The following is a 17,426-nucleotide window of genomic DNA, read 5'->3' as shown; positions in this document are numbered from 1 at the left end:
CCAGAATCCAAGAACCCAGAAACTCAACAATCCAAGAAACCCAAGAACCCAGAAACTCAAGAAACACAAGAACCCAGAATCCCAGAAACACATATACTCCAAGAACCCAGCATCTGAAGAACTCCAAGAACCCAGAACTCCAAGAACCCAGAATCCCAGAAACCCAAATACTGCAATAACCCAAATACTACAAGAACCCCAAAACCCAGGAGTGGTTCTCAGCTCACCGCTCCTCCAGTTGTTGTTGGGACAGCCCCGTCTTCTCCTGAATGTCCTGGTATCTGTCGTGTCGCACCAGCCGCGTCCCGTCATACAGCTGCAGGTCTCGCTCGTGGACCAATCTGGAGGCAGCAGAGATGTCAAAGATTACTAAATCCACAAAATTCACTCCAAATCCAATACAATTATATATGAAAATCAAGATAATTAAAACCTAGGTGTAATATCTCAAGCAATATAAAATCTGAAATGTAAAATCTCAAGATAATGAACTTGAAAGTAATTAGTGATATTGATGATTTAGATGTAAAATCTAAAAATAATTACAATCACAGATGTACATCTCAAGAAAATGAATTCAAGAGTGTGTTTGTTTGTTTATTTGTTGTTTAAGGCTACACTGCATATTCCAGCTATATGACGGTGGTCTGTAAATAATCAAGTCTGGACAGACAATCCAGTGATTGACATCATGAGCATCGATCCACGCAATTGGGATACAATGACATGCAACCACAAGATCCTCATGTCAGAAGGCTATGACAAGCCTGGGATACTAGGACCGAGATTGCAACAGGGAAGATGAAGTCAGAGATGTCACAGCACATCCTTATTACCATCTTCCAGAGGCAAGGGAATTAACTGACTTTAAAAGTCCTGTTTCAACCCTTTCCAAACTAGGCTGGAATTTCGTAGCTAGATCGTAGGGGTCACCAGTCGCTATTACAACTTCTGTCCTTTCTATGTCCCTCCCATTGACCAATCAGATTCCCCCTCTCATATCACTTGCAATTGGTTCAAATAAAATGGCCGCATCCAGTCAAGACAATCTGATCGATTATCAAGATCTATATTATGTAATTAAATCAGACTTTACTTCACGCAGTGCACCCAATCATTAGAGCACCTTCTCAAAAACATGAAAAGATTTGGAAAATATTTGTCGACGCCAAATTGATGGTACACATGGTTTGCGAATCCAAATCTGAACGCTGAATTCCATGTTGTTGGCGAACTGAATGTCTAGTTTGTTGCACAATTTTGATTATTTTTTTTTATTTTTTGTTTATCACCACACTCAGCAATATTCCAGCTATATGACGGCGGTCTGTAACCAGACAATCCAGTGATTAATATCATGAGCATCGATCCACGCAATTGGGACCGATGACATGTATAAACCAAGTCAGCAAGGCTGACCACCCGATCCTGTTAGTCGCCTTTTACGACAATCATAGTCGCCTTTTACGCCAAGCATGGGTTGCTGAAGACCTATTCTACCCCGGATCTTCACGGGTCCAATTTTGATTGGACTATGAATAGACTCGTTAGTCCAGCCAAAATGTAACTCCGGAATTCCAGCCTAATTCGGCATGGGTGGAAACTAGACTTTTATAGTCAGTTAACTCCCTTGCCTTGGGAAGATGGTTCATTGTAAACAGGTGCAGCAGATCTGTGACAAATGACAAATGCCCATTAAGAATGTAAAAGAATTCGATGTCAAAAAGACAAATAATTTCTCGGGAAGTAACAATCATTTTGGACAGGTGTGCTAATCTGATAGTAAGTGAGTTGGTCTGATGCCCATTTTTGCTATATTCCAACAACACATCGGCAGGGGACACAACGAATAGGTTTTACGGAACGTTACACAAGTTGGGAAGCGAACTCACGCTTTCAGTGTGACAAGCAAACACATAACCCACTTGTCTCCCCCACCTGTACTAACCTATGCAGCACAGAGAAAGACCCCGGGTTGATTCGATGAACCCCGTCAAGTACAGCCAGGCTTCCCTCCAGGGCTGCCGTGACGAGTGGAGAGTGTCGCCATGTGGTGTCGCCATTCGGTAACGTCGTCCTCTGCTGAAGTAGGTCTCGTGATGTCATATCCTAGATTCCAAAGAAAATAAAACATTCTTCAATTATTATTCTCATGATGGGTCCACTGCATACAGTCCAGACAAAATACATGTCCAGATTAATAAAATATGGTATAGAGTTATGTCCCCTTGTTTAAAGTCACCCATCCATATATGGCTTAAAAATATTTTTAAAATGGTTCTCAGACAATGGTTTTTGAAAATATAGTGCCGGCGGGTGGTATGTTTTTTCTTATTGGTTGTTCAAACTTGTATGTAACCAAATAAACAGTTGTGTAACCAAATAAACAATTTTGTACAATTAACCTGGGAAAGGGCTCCCTACAAAAATGTATTCCTTGATGAGTAAAATACTGGAATACAGTATTTGACTACCGTTGGACCTAGAATATTTTTTTAGGATTTTTAGGATTTTTTTATTTTTTAAAAAAAATGGAAATAAAAACAAAACGTGCGACAAAACTTAATGATACTTGGGGTGGTGCCTGAGAACCAAGACAATTTTTTTTTTTTAGCCTAAGGCAAAAACAAACTGATTATTCATTTGTCAGATTTTATTTTCTGAGTTGGAGCTAGGAGTTAACAAAAAAATAATTCAAATGAGAAGTCTTCATGAAAACAGAATTCAGAAGTCCTTAATGTTGAGGAAGGGTCGGTGGGTTTGATTCCAAACATAGGTACAATGTGTGAAGCCCATTTCTGGTGTCCCCCGCATGATATTGCTGGAATATTGCTACAAGCAGCATAAAACCATACTCACTCACTCACTCACTCACTCACTCGCTCACAGTCGAGGAACGGGTGTTGATGTAACTCTTGTTCGATAAATCTGTGGCTGTTATTTCCTTCTCACGATTGTTAAAATCATGTAGCATTAAACTATTCCACCAATCGATTATATCGATTGATAGGAATGATAGGACAATGTTACCAAGGTTACGCTAGATCAAGGGGGGTAATTTGAACAGCCTCATGATGTCAACCGATGAAACGTTGCTCAAAATGTGCACTTTATCACAGTAATAAAGTACTATTGTCTCCTTTGATCTTTTAGTGAAACATTTTGGAATGTTCTTTATAGACAGTGACAAGCCAACGCATAGCTACTTTCCTTTACAAGCAATGATTACCTGATACAACATGATGGGTTCTGTGTGGTAGCCTAGCAGATCTGCAAACTGCTTGACCAAAACACTCTTGCCACAGCCCTGCAACCACACACGACAGCAATCACATGACTAAAACAGCTTTTTTTAAGACTAGTCAAAAAAGAATTGTGTACACCTTATTTCACAAGTTCTCATAGTTTGTAGATAGTCCTGCTTGAACAAGACAAAAACGTTCACCATGTTAAAATTTTCTGTCATAATATTCAGTTCCAATAAGTAGCAAAATTGAAGCATTAAATACTGGTACAGAATTATAACCCTTAAATGCTACCAGTGAATGAGGACTACCATCATTAGATCTTTACTTGTCCTCAGAATAAATTAGTTGTCTCGGTCCAGTGGACCAGCAGACTTGCGAGAGTTCCAAAGTGTGTCCATGTCCATGAATAACATCATCACAATTGTCAATTCTTTATCATGATGCTATCGTCATGTCTGTTCCCTTATTTTTTTGTATGAATATACCAGGGTGAGTTTCCCTACCCTTGGCCCCACGAGACAGAAGTCTGTTGTGACGTGTGACTGCAGCATCTCCGACAGCAGAGCATCATGGTAGCCGGTCCTGATGAACGGCGAGTCCTTGTCGCCAGCTGACGAGGGGAGCATGCCGGCGGACACCTGAAAAAACATCTTGTTTTACACCATGACTTATACCTGACAGGTATCTTTTCTACCTGAGACACAAGGAAGGTGAGGTGAAATGGGGTTTAATGTTGCGTCCAAGATTATTGCACTTATATAGCGACATGCATGCATGTGTGTGTGTGTGTGTCAGCTTGTACTAGTCCGGACTGATGCCGATTTATAGTGTTAGCTCACTGAGATACCATGCCGCAGTTTAACATGAATACCCCACTCAGACCCAGTATACTGACTCCGAGCCGACCAGTCCTTGTTTTAGCCCCTTAATGTCGAGCGCCAGACAGGGTAACAACAAGTACCATCTTTTAACGTCTTTTGGTATGACGCGGCCGGGGATCAAAACCCGGACCTTTCGCTTTCTGGGCGAACGCTCTGCCACTAGACCACGGAGGCGGTCCCTGAGACACAAGCATCAATCCATCTCACCTGTACAGCTGTAACTAAATCACTATACCTGACAGGTACGTCTACTACCTGAGACACAAGCATCAGTCCATCTCACCTGTACAGCTGTAACTAAATCACTATGCCTGACAGGTACGTCTACTACCTGAGACACAAGCATCAGTCCATCTCACCTGTACAGCTGTCACTAAATTACTATACCTGACACAGGGCTCGAAAGATTTCTTAATCACAATTTGTCCTGCAGGGCAAGTACATGATATTTTAACTTGCCCTGTTAAATATTATAGGAGTCCCCGCCATCTACGTTCATCTCCACCCATTCAAACTTGCTCAACCATGCATCTTCCACAGTTTGTTTTCTTTTTTCACAGACATACTGTTTTTTAGAAAGTTTCCTTTTCTCGGCCTGTTTGTTAATTAAATCTTCTTTTTTCTCATCAACCACCCCATCCCCGATCAAAAACTTCCATATGTCGACCAATTCCCTCACAAAATCTTTCATCAGCTGTTCACTATCATTTTGACATTTGAGCATCAGTAACGAATCGCTGACTACAAAAATAAAAAACATTGTTATATCTCCCAAAAGATTCAATAGCGCAATCGCACTTACTGTTTTTTTCTGTAACGGACAGTTGCCAAGTATGTCGTCTATTCATGAGAGGAGTGACATTTATTTCATTGTTATCACGTAGAACATGCGAGAGATGAAAACATATTTTAGGTTCGAGCCTATCCTGCATATAGTATTGAAAACGATTAGAGATGAATTGAATACAATTAAATTATGTCCTCGCCCGGGAGGACGAGAGTTTTTTCATATCCTTCTCGCCCTGCACATTATGCCACTTTGCAATACAAAGGTGACAAGTGGATTTTTCGAGCCCTGATGACAGGTTCATCTACTCCCTAGCGTCAATCCATCTCAACTGTACAGATGACAGGTAATTGTACTACCCGAGACGTGTGTGCCGCTCACCTGTATTGGGTGCACATCTCGGCCTTGAGACAGCATCACCATGGCTTCGTTTCCCTGCTTATCCACACTCCCTACACTGTACACAGGGGTCGACCCAATTAACTCAAATTTCTGAAAGGTCAAGGTCAAGGTCAAGGTCAAGGACAGCAATGTTTAGAGGATATCTGAAATACAATTCATACACTGATGCATCTATATTTGTCGGTTGGTTTGTTTTTTAACGCTGCACTCAGCAATATTCCAGCTATATGACAGCGGTCTGTAAATAATCAAGTCTGGAGCAGACAATCCAGCGATTGACATCATGAGCATCGATCCATGCAATTGGGATTCGATGACATGCTTCAACCAAGTGAGCAAGCCTCACCACCCGATCCCGTTAGTCGCCTCTTACGACAAGCATAGTCGCCTTTTACGACAAGCATGGGTTGCTGAAGACCTATTCTACCCCGGATGTTCACGTGTCAGATACAGATTGACTGATTCCTGGTATATTGGGGTGGAGAGCAAAGTACAGATACACATCAAGGGATAAAGGAGTTGAACATTTTGTATCCGACCCCTGATCTTTTGTATGTGATGTACAAGTGATTTCACAGCTATCAACTGATGTGTGAACTTACAGTGAGTGTGTCCTCCACGGCCGTCTTCCCCTCCTTGCCCAGCATGATGTTGTAAGGGTACAGCCTCTGTATCAGCTCCAGGGAGGATACTGACGGTACAGCATCCTGGAATATAAACACAACGATAAACAAGGGCAGGCAACTCCTGTGTCCTGGAACAAAAACACAGCGATAAACAAGGGCAGACAGCTCCTGTGTCCTGGAACAAAAACACAGCGATAAACAAGGGCAGACAGCTCCTGTGTCCTGGAACAAAACCACATCGATAAACAAGGGCAGACAACTCCTGTGTCCTGGAACAAAACCACATCGATAAACAAGGGCAGACAACTCCTGTGTCAGGGACCATAAACACTCTGAAGAACAAAGGGAGACAACCCTGAGACCATCAACGGAAACGCTTTTAGGTGATGTGAAATGCGGTTTAACGTCGAGTTCAAGATTGTTGTTCTTATATTGTGTGACATGCAAGCACGTCTGTGTACTACTCTGGATTAAAAACAGTTGTTTTTTTAAATTGCTAGCCCACTGCCACAGTTTAACATGAACACCCCTCTCAGACACCTATACTGACTCTGCCGACCAGTCCCTGTTTTAGCCCCTAATACAGAACGCCAGACAGGGTAGCAACAAGGTCCATCTTTTAACATCTTTTGGTATGACATGGCTGTGGAACGAATCCGACAATCCGCTCTCTGAGCAGATGCTTCACAACTGAACAAGGGGAGACAACCCATGTCCTATGTCAGAAACAGAAATTAAAAGGGCAAGCTGACAAGGTAAGGCTATCATCTGTGGGATGACCCAATGAACAAAGAAACTCCTTCACAGAAACTCTCAGTACCAACTGATTATTACTCTGTGTACCTACCATGATCCTGACCAGATGCACGAGATTGTCGAGGGGGAAGTCCGGCAGCCCCAGGGAGGTGGACTCAGTCGTCAACATGGTGGACGCAAATGACAACAGCTGGGATATCCTGGAACCAGATTTCTCTTAGATAAACATATGTACAGGAAAATCCAACACGATCATCCAACAATAGAAACACTTCCTGACTGTTATTTCATTTTTCTAGACAGGACTAGAACAAGCATAACTTCATTCCATTGCATAACCTGAAATTAATCTACTCTGGACCAGAAAATCCAGTGATTAATATTGTGAGCAACAATCCATACCATCACGGTATGTAAACAATCAACCAAGTCCTGACCACCCGATCAATATGGCCGCCCCTAATGACCAGCATGGGTTGCTGTGGAGCAACTCTAATCTGGAAGCACACAGTCTGTTTATACCAACGAGCCTTCTGAAATGATGGCTCACCAATGAGTGAGTGAGTTGGGTTTAATGCCGCTTTTAACAGTATTCCAGTTATATCACGGCGTGTCAGCTTATATGTGGGAGGAAAGCCTGAAGTGATTCAGGTCTCAGACATTTACCACTTCGGTGAAACCCACGAGCACGGGTATGGTGACAAACCTAGAAACATAATCGGGGCGAACCGGGATTCGAAACCAAAATCATAGGTTTCTGGCGTTCCCAAGGGACGCAACTCTGCACAGCGAATCGCGGCGCCTTTGACAACTGGGCCACCCGTGCCCCCGGCTCACCAATAAAGATCTAGGTTAGTATACTTGTCCAAAGAGGAGACTAACGGGATCAGATGGTTAAGCATGTCAATCACTGGACTGGACTCAATTATTGGAAAATTACTGAGTGCGGTATTAAAAAACACACTAAATCAAACAAAATTACAAATGGACAGTATGTTCCTACCGTTCTGGAGCCACATTCCTGGTGTTTTCTTGCAGGGCTTCTAAAACTTCCTGAAATATGAAAATATCTCTGCAGGCAAGTCGTAATCATAGTCATCTGACAGGCAGAACTTTGGTATAAAAGTATTACATCTGACAAACATGAGGTTAGACCAATTAAAAGTAGTCATGAAACATAGTTCCAAAATAACACCAGGACCAAATTATTAAAATTCATTTATGTGTTGGGAAAATGTATTTAATTAACATAAAAAAAATTTAAAAACTGCAATCCTTAAAGAAGAACAATGTAAAAAACATTTAGTTTTTCAATCATTTCAAGATTACCTTAAAAGGCAGGGAATGTACATCTCTGGCCTGAAACCGGGAACGTAATGGTGGATCTAGTGGGTTGCCTTGGTAACGTGGAATTGGCAAGCCAAGAGCAATGACCCTAAATCGTTCACTAACTCGTACAAGATTGAGAGAGTCAAGTTCCTCCTTGGTATGATCGTTGAGCAGTTTATCATATCGGTCAGCAGCTACAAGAAAGCGTCCATCGTCAAGCTGCATTTCACGATTTTCAAGAAGGTTATTCAACACCGGGAGCACATTCCTCTCGGCTTTTTCAATTCCCTCCAAAACCAGAATTCTTCCCTCTAAGGCAGCCCTTACGGCACACTGAAATGTAAAACATTTTGTTAAGAACAATTGAAAGGGGGACAAGACGTTGGTCAATCTCACAGCTGGCACACAATAAACAAAGTCTCAGGACCCAGAAAGCTTAGTCATCTCGCCAAGTCACATCAAGCTCACTGTGAAGTTAGAACAGATCCCCAGCAACCTTTGTTAGTTGTATTGTGGGGATTCCGGGTTAGAACAGATCCCTAGCAACCTATGCTGGTTGTACTGTGGGGATTCCAGGTTAGAACAGATCCCTAGCAACCTATGCTGGTCGTACCGTTATTCCAGGTTAGAACAGGTCCCCAGCAACCTATGCTCGTTGTACCATGGGATTTCGGGTTAGAACAGATCCCTAGCAACCTATGCTGGTTGTACCATGGGATTTTGGGTTAGAACAGATCCCTAGCAACCTATGCTGGTTGTACCATGGGATTTCGGGTTAGAACAGATCCCTAGCAACCTATGCTGGTTGTACCATGGGATTCCAGGTTAGAACAGATCCCTAGCAACCTATGCTGGTCGTACCGTTATTCCAGGTTAGAACAGGTCCCCAGCAACCTATGCTCGTTGTACCATGGGATTTCGGGTTAGAACAGATCCCTAGCAACCTATGCTGGTTGTACCATGGGATTACGGGTTAGAACAGATCCCTAGCAACCTATGCTGGTCGTACAGTGGGGATTCCGGGTTAGAACAGCTCCCTAGCAACCTATGCTGGTTAACCAGTTGGGATTCCGAGTTAGGACAGCTCCCTAGCAACCTCTGCTGGTCGTACTGTGGGGATTCAAGCTTAGAACAGGTCACCAGAAACCTATGCTGGTCCTACGGTGGGGATTCAAGGTTAGAACAGGTCACCAGAAACCTATGGGTTAGAACTGTGCTGGGGTGAGGTGACCAAATGTTTCAGGTGGTCCGGCTCAGTGACTTAGTTCAACATTGTCCCTGGTAGGATGAAATGGTCATGTGAATGAAAACCTTTCAGCACCTTATGGGCAGCTTGTATACTTCACAGGGAGCTGAGAAAGTAATTGGACTATAATGTCATGCACTTTAAGCATCATCATCATCATCATCATCATCATCATCATCATCATCACTGATCTATAATAAAAATTTCAACATATTACCCAATGACCAAACATGCTTGAGATATTTTTAGTTTTAGTTTTGAAATAGGTATTATTTATCAATTTATATTTTGAGAATATCGCATTAATAGCTGTGAAGGATTAAAACTAAAATTCCTTTAATACATATTACAACATATCACTGCCTATTTCCTGAATTACCGACCTGGTCGATGTAGAAGGCAGTTCCGCCTTGGATCTCTCGCCGCTGTTTGAGATCAGACTCAGTCGTATCTCGAGATAATGAGATGTACTCCGACTCCCGCTGGGTGAGCTCCTGTAACAGAGTGAGTGAGTGAGTGAGCACATTGATATGTAACGTCACATTGGCAATATTTCAGCCATTTTGATCACTTTCTTAAATCAGGTATGCCAGCTAGGTGTAAGGACAAAGCCCAAAGTGATGTAGGTGTTAGAAAATTACCACTTTGGTAAAACCAATGGGCACTGATGTGGTGCAGACAACCCAAGCATCCCAGCATCCTAGAATACCCAAGGGATGCAACTCTTCACATTGAATTGAGGCTCTTGGCCACCATAACAGCCAGAGTATTAGTCTTCAGGTGAATTAGGCGTGTTTCAATCACATTTTGTTTTAATGCTAGACAAATCTAAAATTCCACAATGTAACCAGTTGTCAACTCCTGTAGAAAGCTAGCTCCTCAAGTGAATGCCAAGCAGTGCTTTAAGCCACTTCCACCAGTGAGTGAGTGAGTGAGTGAGTTGGGTTTAACGCCGCTTTTAACAGTATTACAGTTATATCGCAGCGTATCAGCTAAATGTGGGAGGAAAGCCTAAAGTGATGCAGGTCTCAGACGTTTACAATTCGGTGAAACCCACGGGCACGGGTATGGTGCTGACAAACCTAGAAACATAATCGGGGCGAACCGGGATTCGAACCCACAATCATAGGTTTCTGGCGTGCCCAAGGGACGCAACTCTGCACAGCGAAATCTCTGTGTTTTAGACGACTGGGCCACCCGTGACCAGTCTTGTCAAGAATTTGGTACAATGGACATTACTATACAGCCCTCATGATTCAACACAAGTTTGTTCTGCATCCATACCATACATTTGTGTGTCCTGAATACATATTACTATGTCATGTAAAACCCTGGTGGTCCGTGGTACCCTGAATTTAACACACAAGATCCATGGTGATACCCACTGCTAAAGTATCTATGTTAGTCATATAACATCAGAAAGACAGAACCTACCAGATACATCATGGCGACCTCTCTGCGGAACGGCCCGGGCGGTCCTATCAGAAACACGTCTTGTCCCAGCAGGTCCTGTAACCATGGAAACAATTACAGTCTGCAACAAGCCAGTAGTTAAGTCCAAGTAGAATGTCTGGTCTGGAAACATGGTTACTGAACTGTAACATGGTTTACAACAACTTGTCATTTTGATGATTTTAGAATTAATCAAGCGGCATATTGAAAAGGTGTCAGGGTATTACTCTGAGTAGGACTCCTTTACTTATCTTTTAACTTGTTGAACAATGGATACATGATTAATCAGTCGAAACAACTCTACATAATTTTATTTATTACCTACGAGTGCAAACATATCCTAAAAATCGTATGTGCCCTTGGGTCGTATCACGTTACGGGACAACAGTGTATTGTTTCCGTCATCCGGACGGCATTGTTGACATCATTTGTATCGCATTGTGGCGTAAGTCGGAATGACGTCACACTAGAAACAACGTCAGGGCTGAAGACTGTTGACGTCATTTCACAAATTGTGGTTCCTCTGATAGGTTCTTATAGGTTAACACTAAAATTTGTCTCTGAATGAAGACATCTTCTTCGGTAATAAATAGAACATTATATGAGTGTTCATGTCATAATATTGTTTACGCCACTCGTGTCTAAATTCCAGAATTTAGACACTGACTCGTGTCGAAGACATAGTATGACATGAACACTCACATAATATCCTCTTTATCCCTGAATACGACCAAACCACAACATAAACACAGGAGAAGTTCATTGTAGAGGCAGCATGAAGGTGAGGTGAGGTGAAATATGGTAACATAAAAAATGTTCACTGTTTATCTTGACTAATGTTTGCAATATTTTCTTTTTAATTATATTCAAAATTTCATTTGATAATGTTTACAATAATTTCGGTGAAATCGGTAGATCGCACAATTCACCTTTATTAACAGCAACCAGAGTCAGATTACCGCTATTGACGCCTTGAAACGAACTTTAGTTGCAAGAGAATGGATACACATATTATATATGCCGTACCATGACCCGCTAAAGGTCATATTTGAGGCAGTTTGACAATTAAATGTCAACATAACGTTTTTGTAATCGAAATATACATGTTGCATGGGAAGTCCCTACGGTAACTGGTCAAAATCGTTCCATACGTCAAAAAATATCCTGCATACAATCTGTACCAAAGTGCTACGCTTACGGTTCTTATAATTTTAAGTACATATGGTGGAAGCTGCAACTTAAATAACACGAGATTGGAATATATTATTCCTGATAAAATAATAATTTCAGATACAATTTCCTCCAGCCATTGCATCAAATACTTTGAAGTGGTATCACTGGGTACGTTTTAACTGAATCAACGGTAGATTGGGAGGAAGCGTGTACACAGCTGATTGCTATTTCCGGCTTAGTTTACGAGAAAATACACACAGTAATCTTAATCTCTGCATATAAAACAATGCCTTTGACAGCAGGAAATACATTGATAAATATTATTATCAAGCCTTAAAGTTGGTTTGCTACAATCCTAAAAGTGAAAATAGCCCCAACAGTCACCCATAGATCAGCCATAGTCAGGTAAAAATAAATATAAGAATTCATATAATGCACTAACTTCCACACAACAATGCATACTCAAAGCGCTGACAATACACCTTCATATGTGAGGTGAGGTGAAATTGGGTTTAACGTCGCGTCCAAGATTATTCCGCTTATATAGCGACGTGCATGTACGTGTATGTGTGTGTGGCTGCTTGTACTAGTCCGGACTGATGCCGATTTACAGTGCTAGCTCACTGAGATACCATGAATACCCCACTCAGACACAGTATACTGACTCCGAGCCGACCACTCCTTGTTTTAGCCCCTTAATGCCGAGCGCCAGACAGGGTAACAACAAGTGCCATCTTTTAACGTCTTTTGGTATGACGCGGCCGGGGATCGAACCCCGGACCTTCTGCTCTCCGGGCGGACGCTCTACCACTAGACCACGGAGGAGGTCCCTTCATATGTAAACAAAAGTTAAATGGCTGAGTTATCAAACAAAAATGTTTTAAGTCTTGACTTCAAAATATCAAGTTATGGGTCTTTTCTGAGGACAATTGGAAGAGCATTTAATGCAGCAGTTACTAGAAACGTTCGTGCACAAAAGGATTTCAGTTTCCATGTGGGAGACCAGCTGATGTTTGTCACCACACCACGAGTTCCTAGATGGCTGGTACACACGGACGAGGTTGTTGAGATACGATGGAGCTGTTCCATTTACTCACTTGTACGTTAAAGTTAGTGAGGTGAGGTGAGGTGATGTGAGGTGAAATGGGGTTTAACGTCGCTTCCAAGATTATTGCACTTATATAGCGATGTGCATGTACATGTGTGTGTTTGTGTGGCTGCTTGTACTAGTCCGGACTGATGACACCAGACAGGGCAACAACAAGTACCATCTTTTAACGTCTTTTGGTATGATGCAGTCGGGGATCGAACCCTGGACCTTCCGCTCTCCGGGCGGACCTCTACCACTTGACCACGGAGGCCGTCCGTAAGAGTTAGTAACTTGAGTGAGTGAGTGAGTACGGTTTTACGCTGCTATAAGCAACATTCCATCAACACAGTTGGGCCACCAGAAATGGGCTTCACACATTGTACCCATGTCAGGAATCGAACTGGGTCTCCTGTGAGAAGAGCGAACGCTTTAACCACTAGGCTACCCAACCGCCCCGTTAGTAACTTGGAAGTCAACTTTCTTCGCAATATTCAGCCTTCTGATGTGTACTTACCTTTTGCATGATCCATCTCAGGTGGCGCAGCACGGACTGGGAGACATTGGCCGGCACTGGAAGTAGGAACGTTTCAACGATAAGACAGGACAACTCAGGCACTTTCTTAACTGGTGGGGCCCGTGGATATCCGGGATAGAAGAGGTCTTCAGCAACCCATGCGTGACCCGTGAAGATCCGGGATAGAATTGGACTTCAGCAACCCATGCTTGCCATAAAAGGCGACTATGCTTGTCGTAAGAGGAGACTAACGGGATCGGTTGGTCAGGCTCGCTGACTTGGTTGATGCATGTCATCGATCAAAATTGCGTTGATCGATGCTCATGAAATCAATCACTGGATTGTCTGGTCCAGACTCGATTATTTACAGACCATCGTCATATAGCTGTAATTTTGCTGATTGCGGTGTTAAACAACACAAATCTTAACTGGTGGCTCAAATATATGCCAACACTAAAATTTCAAAAAGACATGAATTTCTGGTAAGTCGTTTTTCTTACTGACAAATCTAAATAAAGTTTTTAATAGGCATTTAGAAGTTGGAAGAACATAAATAAATGACACTTTTTTATGGATAACAACTTCTTTATTCTTGTAACATCCCAGAAATGTAAAACAACAACAAGAAAAAACTCCCCGAAATGTTAATCAATAAAAAAGAGTTTGAATTATTTCAGCATGAAAGAACAAACTTCAAAGTAGATCAAATGGAAAATAATCGCCTTATTTCAACTGTCCTCAGCTTTCTTAACGGATCATCATAAATTTCAAGTTTAAATTTTTTTCATCTCTGTATTATCCACTGACCCTCAGAAGTGTCTAATCAAAGAGCATTTTACACATTCTATAGTCTTTCCCAATAAACAAATATATGTTCAAGTGTTTTACTTGCCTACTGACAAGCTCATGCAAGTCGCTGGAAGATGAAGAGTAACTTACTGTATTTCCGTGGCACAAGCTCTGCGTTTTTGGCATCTCGCAGGATGATGCTGATGTCGCCTATACTTGCCCTCGTCCCATCTACAGGAGAAAGAAGAATGTGTAACCATGGTAATGCATCAGTACAAATAACCAACTGGAACATATCATCATAATAAATCAGCATTTGTAACTGATGATCGATCAATTGCCAATGTCCAACGTAGCGGTTTATTTTACAGTGATGAGGTTTACATGATGTACACATAGACGATATTTCATGTGTCAAGTGAAATATCATGTTTCTCTCATGGGGTCACGTGGGGAAAGGAAATATCTCCTTTGTCCGTCACGAGACTGAGTTTTCTAAGGTTAAAAAAAAATGATATTTTCATAGCAGTGAACAAAACACTTTGATGGAACTGAATATTTAGGCATTTGATAAATTGCCTATGTGAAAATATTAGTCATTTTACACATTGCCTCTAATACATACACGATAAAATAAGCAATGCTCAGGTGAAATATTTAGTTTGATTTGCAAGTCAAAATAGTGAAAACGAAAATTGTGCAATAAAGCAAGTGACTTGTCAAAACCTTTTCACCATTAACGTTGCTACCTCCAAAGATATCAACATTTCCTTATCATTTCCAAGACAAAACTGTATTCTTGTTGATCAATGTGACAATACGCCCTTTTACTATCAATAAAAGCAACAAATACACTTAGCCCAGCTCGCAAACTAGTCAAGAATTTTGGGATAACATCCCGGTATCCAGGGGAAAAAACAAAGGCATCAACCAGTCCCGGTGAATTGTCAGAGATCAGTGCCCCTTTAATACCAGTAAAATACAGGCATTAGAGTACCAGTAACCATGGTAACCAGAGCTAGGCCCCGATATATAGGGATCATGACATTGGGAATGACTGTGCAGATCGAGCATTTTTAAAAGGGAGTGGTCTCTGCATGCACTGAGCTACCTTGATCTGTTAAGCCTATATATATGAGTGAAGACGAATCTTCTCGTCGCATTCGCATTAGCGAAGACTTAGCGTATAATTGGTCTTCAGCAACCCATGCTAGCCATAAAAGGAGACAATGCATGTCTTAAGAGGCGACTAACAGGATTGGTGGTCAGGCTCGCTGACTTGCTTGATGCATGTGGATCAATGCTCATGATGTCAATCACTGGATTGTCTGGTCCAGAATCGATTATTTACAGACAGCCGTCATATAGCTGGAATATTGCTGAGTGCGGCATTAAACAACAAAAAAACAAACAAACAAACGTTGTCGCCTGCTACTAGTTTTTTTTACGGAGCTTTTGACTAGATCTATTTTGTTTTTATTAAACACGGCTGACTCAATAATGACCTTTGACAGGTCAGGACCGTTCCAACACTACCACGACCTCAACAGCTTAATTTCGCTGTGTCACTGCAATATCTACAATAAATATGCACAATTTCATTCAATTAAGCCTGCTTTTAAAATTTTGTTACCTCCAGTAGATGATGATAGCCGTATCCTCAGACCGGCTCTGGCTCCCGAGGGGCTCAGCACCGCCTGCAGGTGTTTGAGGCGCCTCCCTGCCCCTTCCATGCTCACCCTAGTGAGGATCCACATCAGATATACCTGTGCGTGGCCCCTACACTGTCACATCGCTGTCATACAGATCCAGGTCGCAAAACAGGTGCAAAGTACTTGCAATAGGTCCAAAGTTCGACCTCTCGGATCGTCGCTATTTTTACACAGTTTTCGAAACCACGGAAGCGTACCACGTTTATTGAGTGGTACAGCCCTTCGTGTCGCGCGTATAACTCAGTCTGACTGTTATTCTGTGTGCGCTCCGCAAATACATGTGCGCTGTCGACTGACAAATAAAGAAATGTTTATATGGATGCGGTAAATTCGTAGACACCGCCAACACGTAGACACAATTTACAGTGAAATCGTAGACAAACAATGAATGAATTCGAAGACACATGTTTTAGCTATTGGAATTAAATCATGATAAGTAATCTAATCAATATTGTTATTACTAAGCGGAATATTGACCTCGTTTATGTTTCTGGGTGTTTCGTTTGCATGTTCATTTCTTTTTAAAAAAGTGTTTAATACATTTGTTTGTTGTTTAACGTCACACTCAGCAATATTCCAGCTATATGAGGGCGGTCTGTAAATAATCGATGCTGGACCAGACAATCCAGTGATTGATATCATGAGCATCGATCTACGCAATTCGGATACATGAATCAATCAAGTCAGCGAGTCTGAAATCCCGTTAGTCGCCTCTTACGACAAGCATAGTCGCCTCTTGCAGCAAGTATGGGTTTCTGAAAGATATGGTAAGTATTAGTATTTCTCTTGCAGGACGCTTTGTAAATAAATTAATAGTGAGTGAGTGAGTTTGGTTTTACGCCGCTTTTAGCAATATTCCAGCAACATCACGGCGGGGAACACCAGAAATGGGTTTCACACATTGTACCCATGTCGGGGAATCGAACCCGGGTCTTCGGCGTGACGTGCGAACGCTTTAACCACTAGCCTACCCGACCGCCCCAAATAAATTAATAACCCGGTAAGTACACCCAAGGTGAGGGGGACGAGAGGAGTGTTCGGTATGTGGTGAATGAAGTAGGGGCTTACTGTACTATTGTTTTATTTTGAAAGAATTAGCAGGATCTTCTGTAAATACTATTAAAAATAATTAATCCGGGAAATATATCCAAGCAGAGAAAGACAACAGTAGGATAGCAATAGTATATATTGTCATTTAAGATTTATTTTTTTTAAAACATTTACTTCATAATTCAAAATGTACATGTAATAAGTCTATGTTTAAGTCTATTACCCTATTTTATTTCTTTTTCTACGAGTTCACCCCGAACTGTGTCTACGAGTTGGGAGTGTCTGCGAATTAGTTTGGTTACGAATTCACCTATATTTACATATGAGAATTTTAATGTGTATTTAAAGGCTGAGAAGTATGTGTATTGTTT

The 17,426-nt window shown here is 41.7% G+C and overlaps 1 protein-coding gene across 1 annotated transcript in view; it reads right to left on the bottom strand.

Moving 5' to 3' along the window:
• LOC139448618 (von Willebrand factor A domain-containing protein 8-like) overlaps positions 1-16,161 on the bottom strand; it is a 69,102-nt gene extending 52,941 nt beyond the window's left edge. Inside the window, exons 1-14 of the mRNA XM_071230182.1 lie at positions 15,927-16,161; positions 14,444-14,524; positions 13,505-13,560; positions 10,710-10,784; positions 9,659-9,769; positions 8,030-8,362; positions 7,704-7,753; positions 6,792-6,900; positions 5,921-6,025; positions 5,298-5,408; positions 3,752-3,886; positions 3,230-3,307; positions 1,949-2,109; positions 228-341 (exon numbers count right to left, since the gene is read on the bottom strand). Of these exons, the coding sequence (XP_071086283.1) occupies positions 228-341; positions 1,949-2,109; positions 3,230-3,307; positions 3,752-3,886; positions 5,298-5,408; positions 5,921-6,025; positions 6,792-6,900; positions 7,704-7,753; positions 8,030-8,362; positions 9,659-9,769; positions 10,710-10,784; positions 13,505-13,560; positions 14,444-14,524; positions 15,927-16,050 (1,643 nt within the window). The 5' untranslated portion in view covers positions 16,051-16,161. The remainder of the gene's footprint in view (positions 1-227; positions 342-1,948; positions 2,110-3,229; positions 3,308-3,751; positions 3,887-5,297; positions 5,409-5,920; positions 6,026-6,791; positions 6,901-7,703; positions 7,754-8,029; positions 8,363-9,658; positions 9,770-10,709; positions 10,785-13,504; positions 13,561-14,443; positions 14,525-15,926) is intronic.
• Positions 16,162-17,426: the final 1,265 nt, after the last annotated feature.

Source organism: Haliotis cracherodii, unplaced genomic scaffold, assembly GCF_022045235.1.
Source record: "Haliotis cracherodii isolate W230 unplaced genomic scaffold, xgHalCrac1.p SCAF_7, whole genome shotgun sequence".
NCBI lineage: Eukaryota > Metazoa > Mollusca > Gastropoda > Lepetellida > Haliotidae > Haliotis > Haliotis cracherodii.
This window is presented reverse-complemented; position numbering and strand designations above follow the sequence as displayed.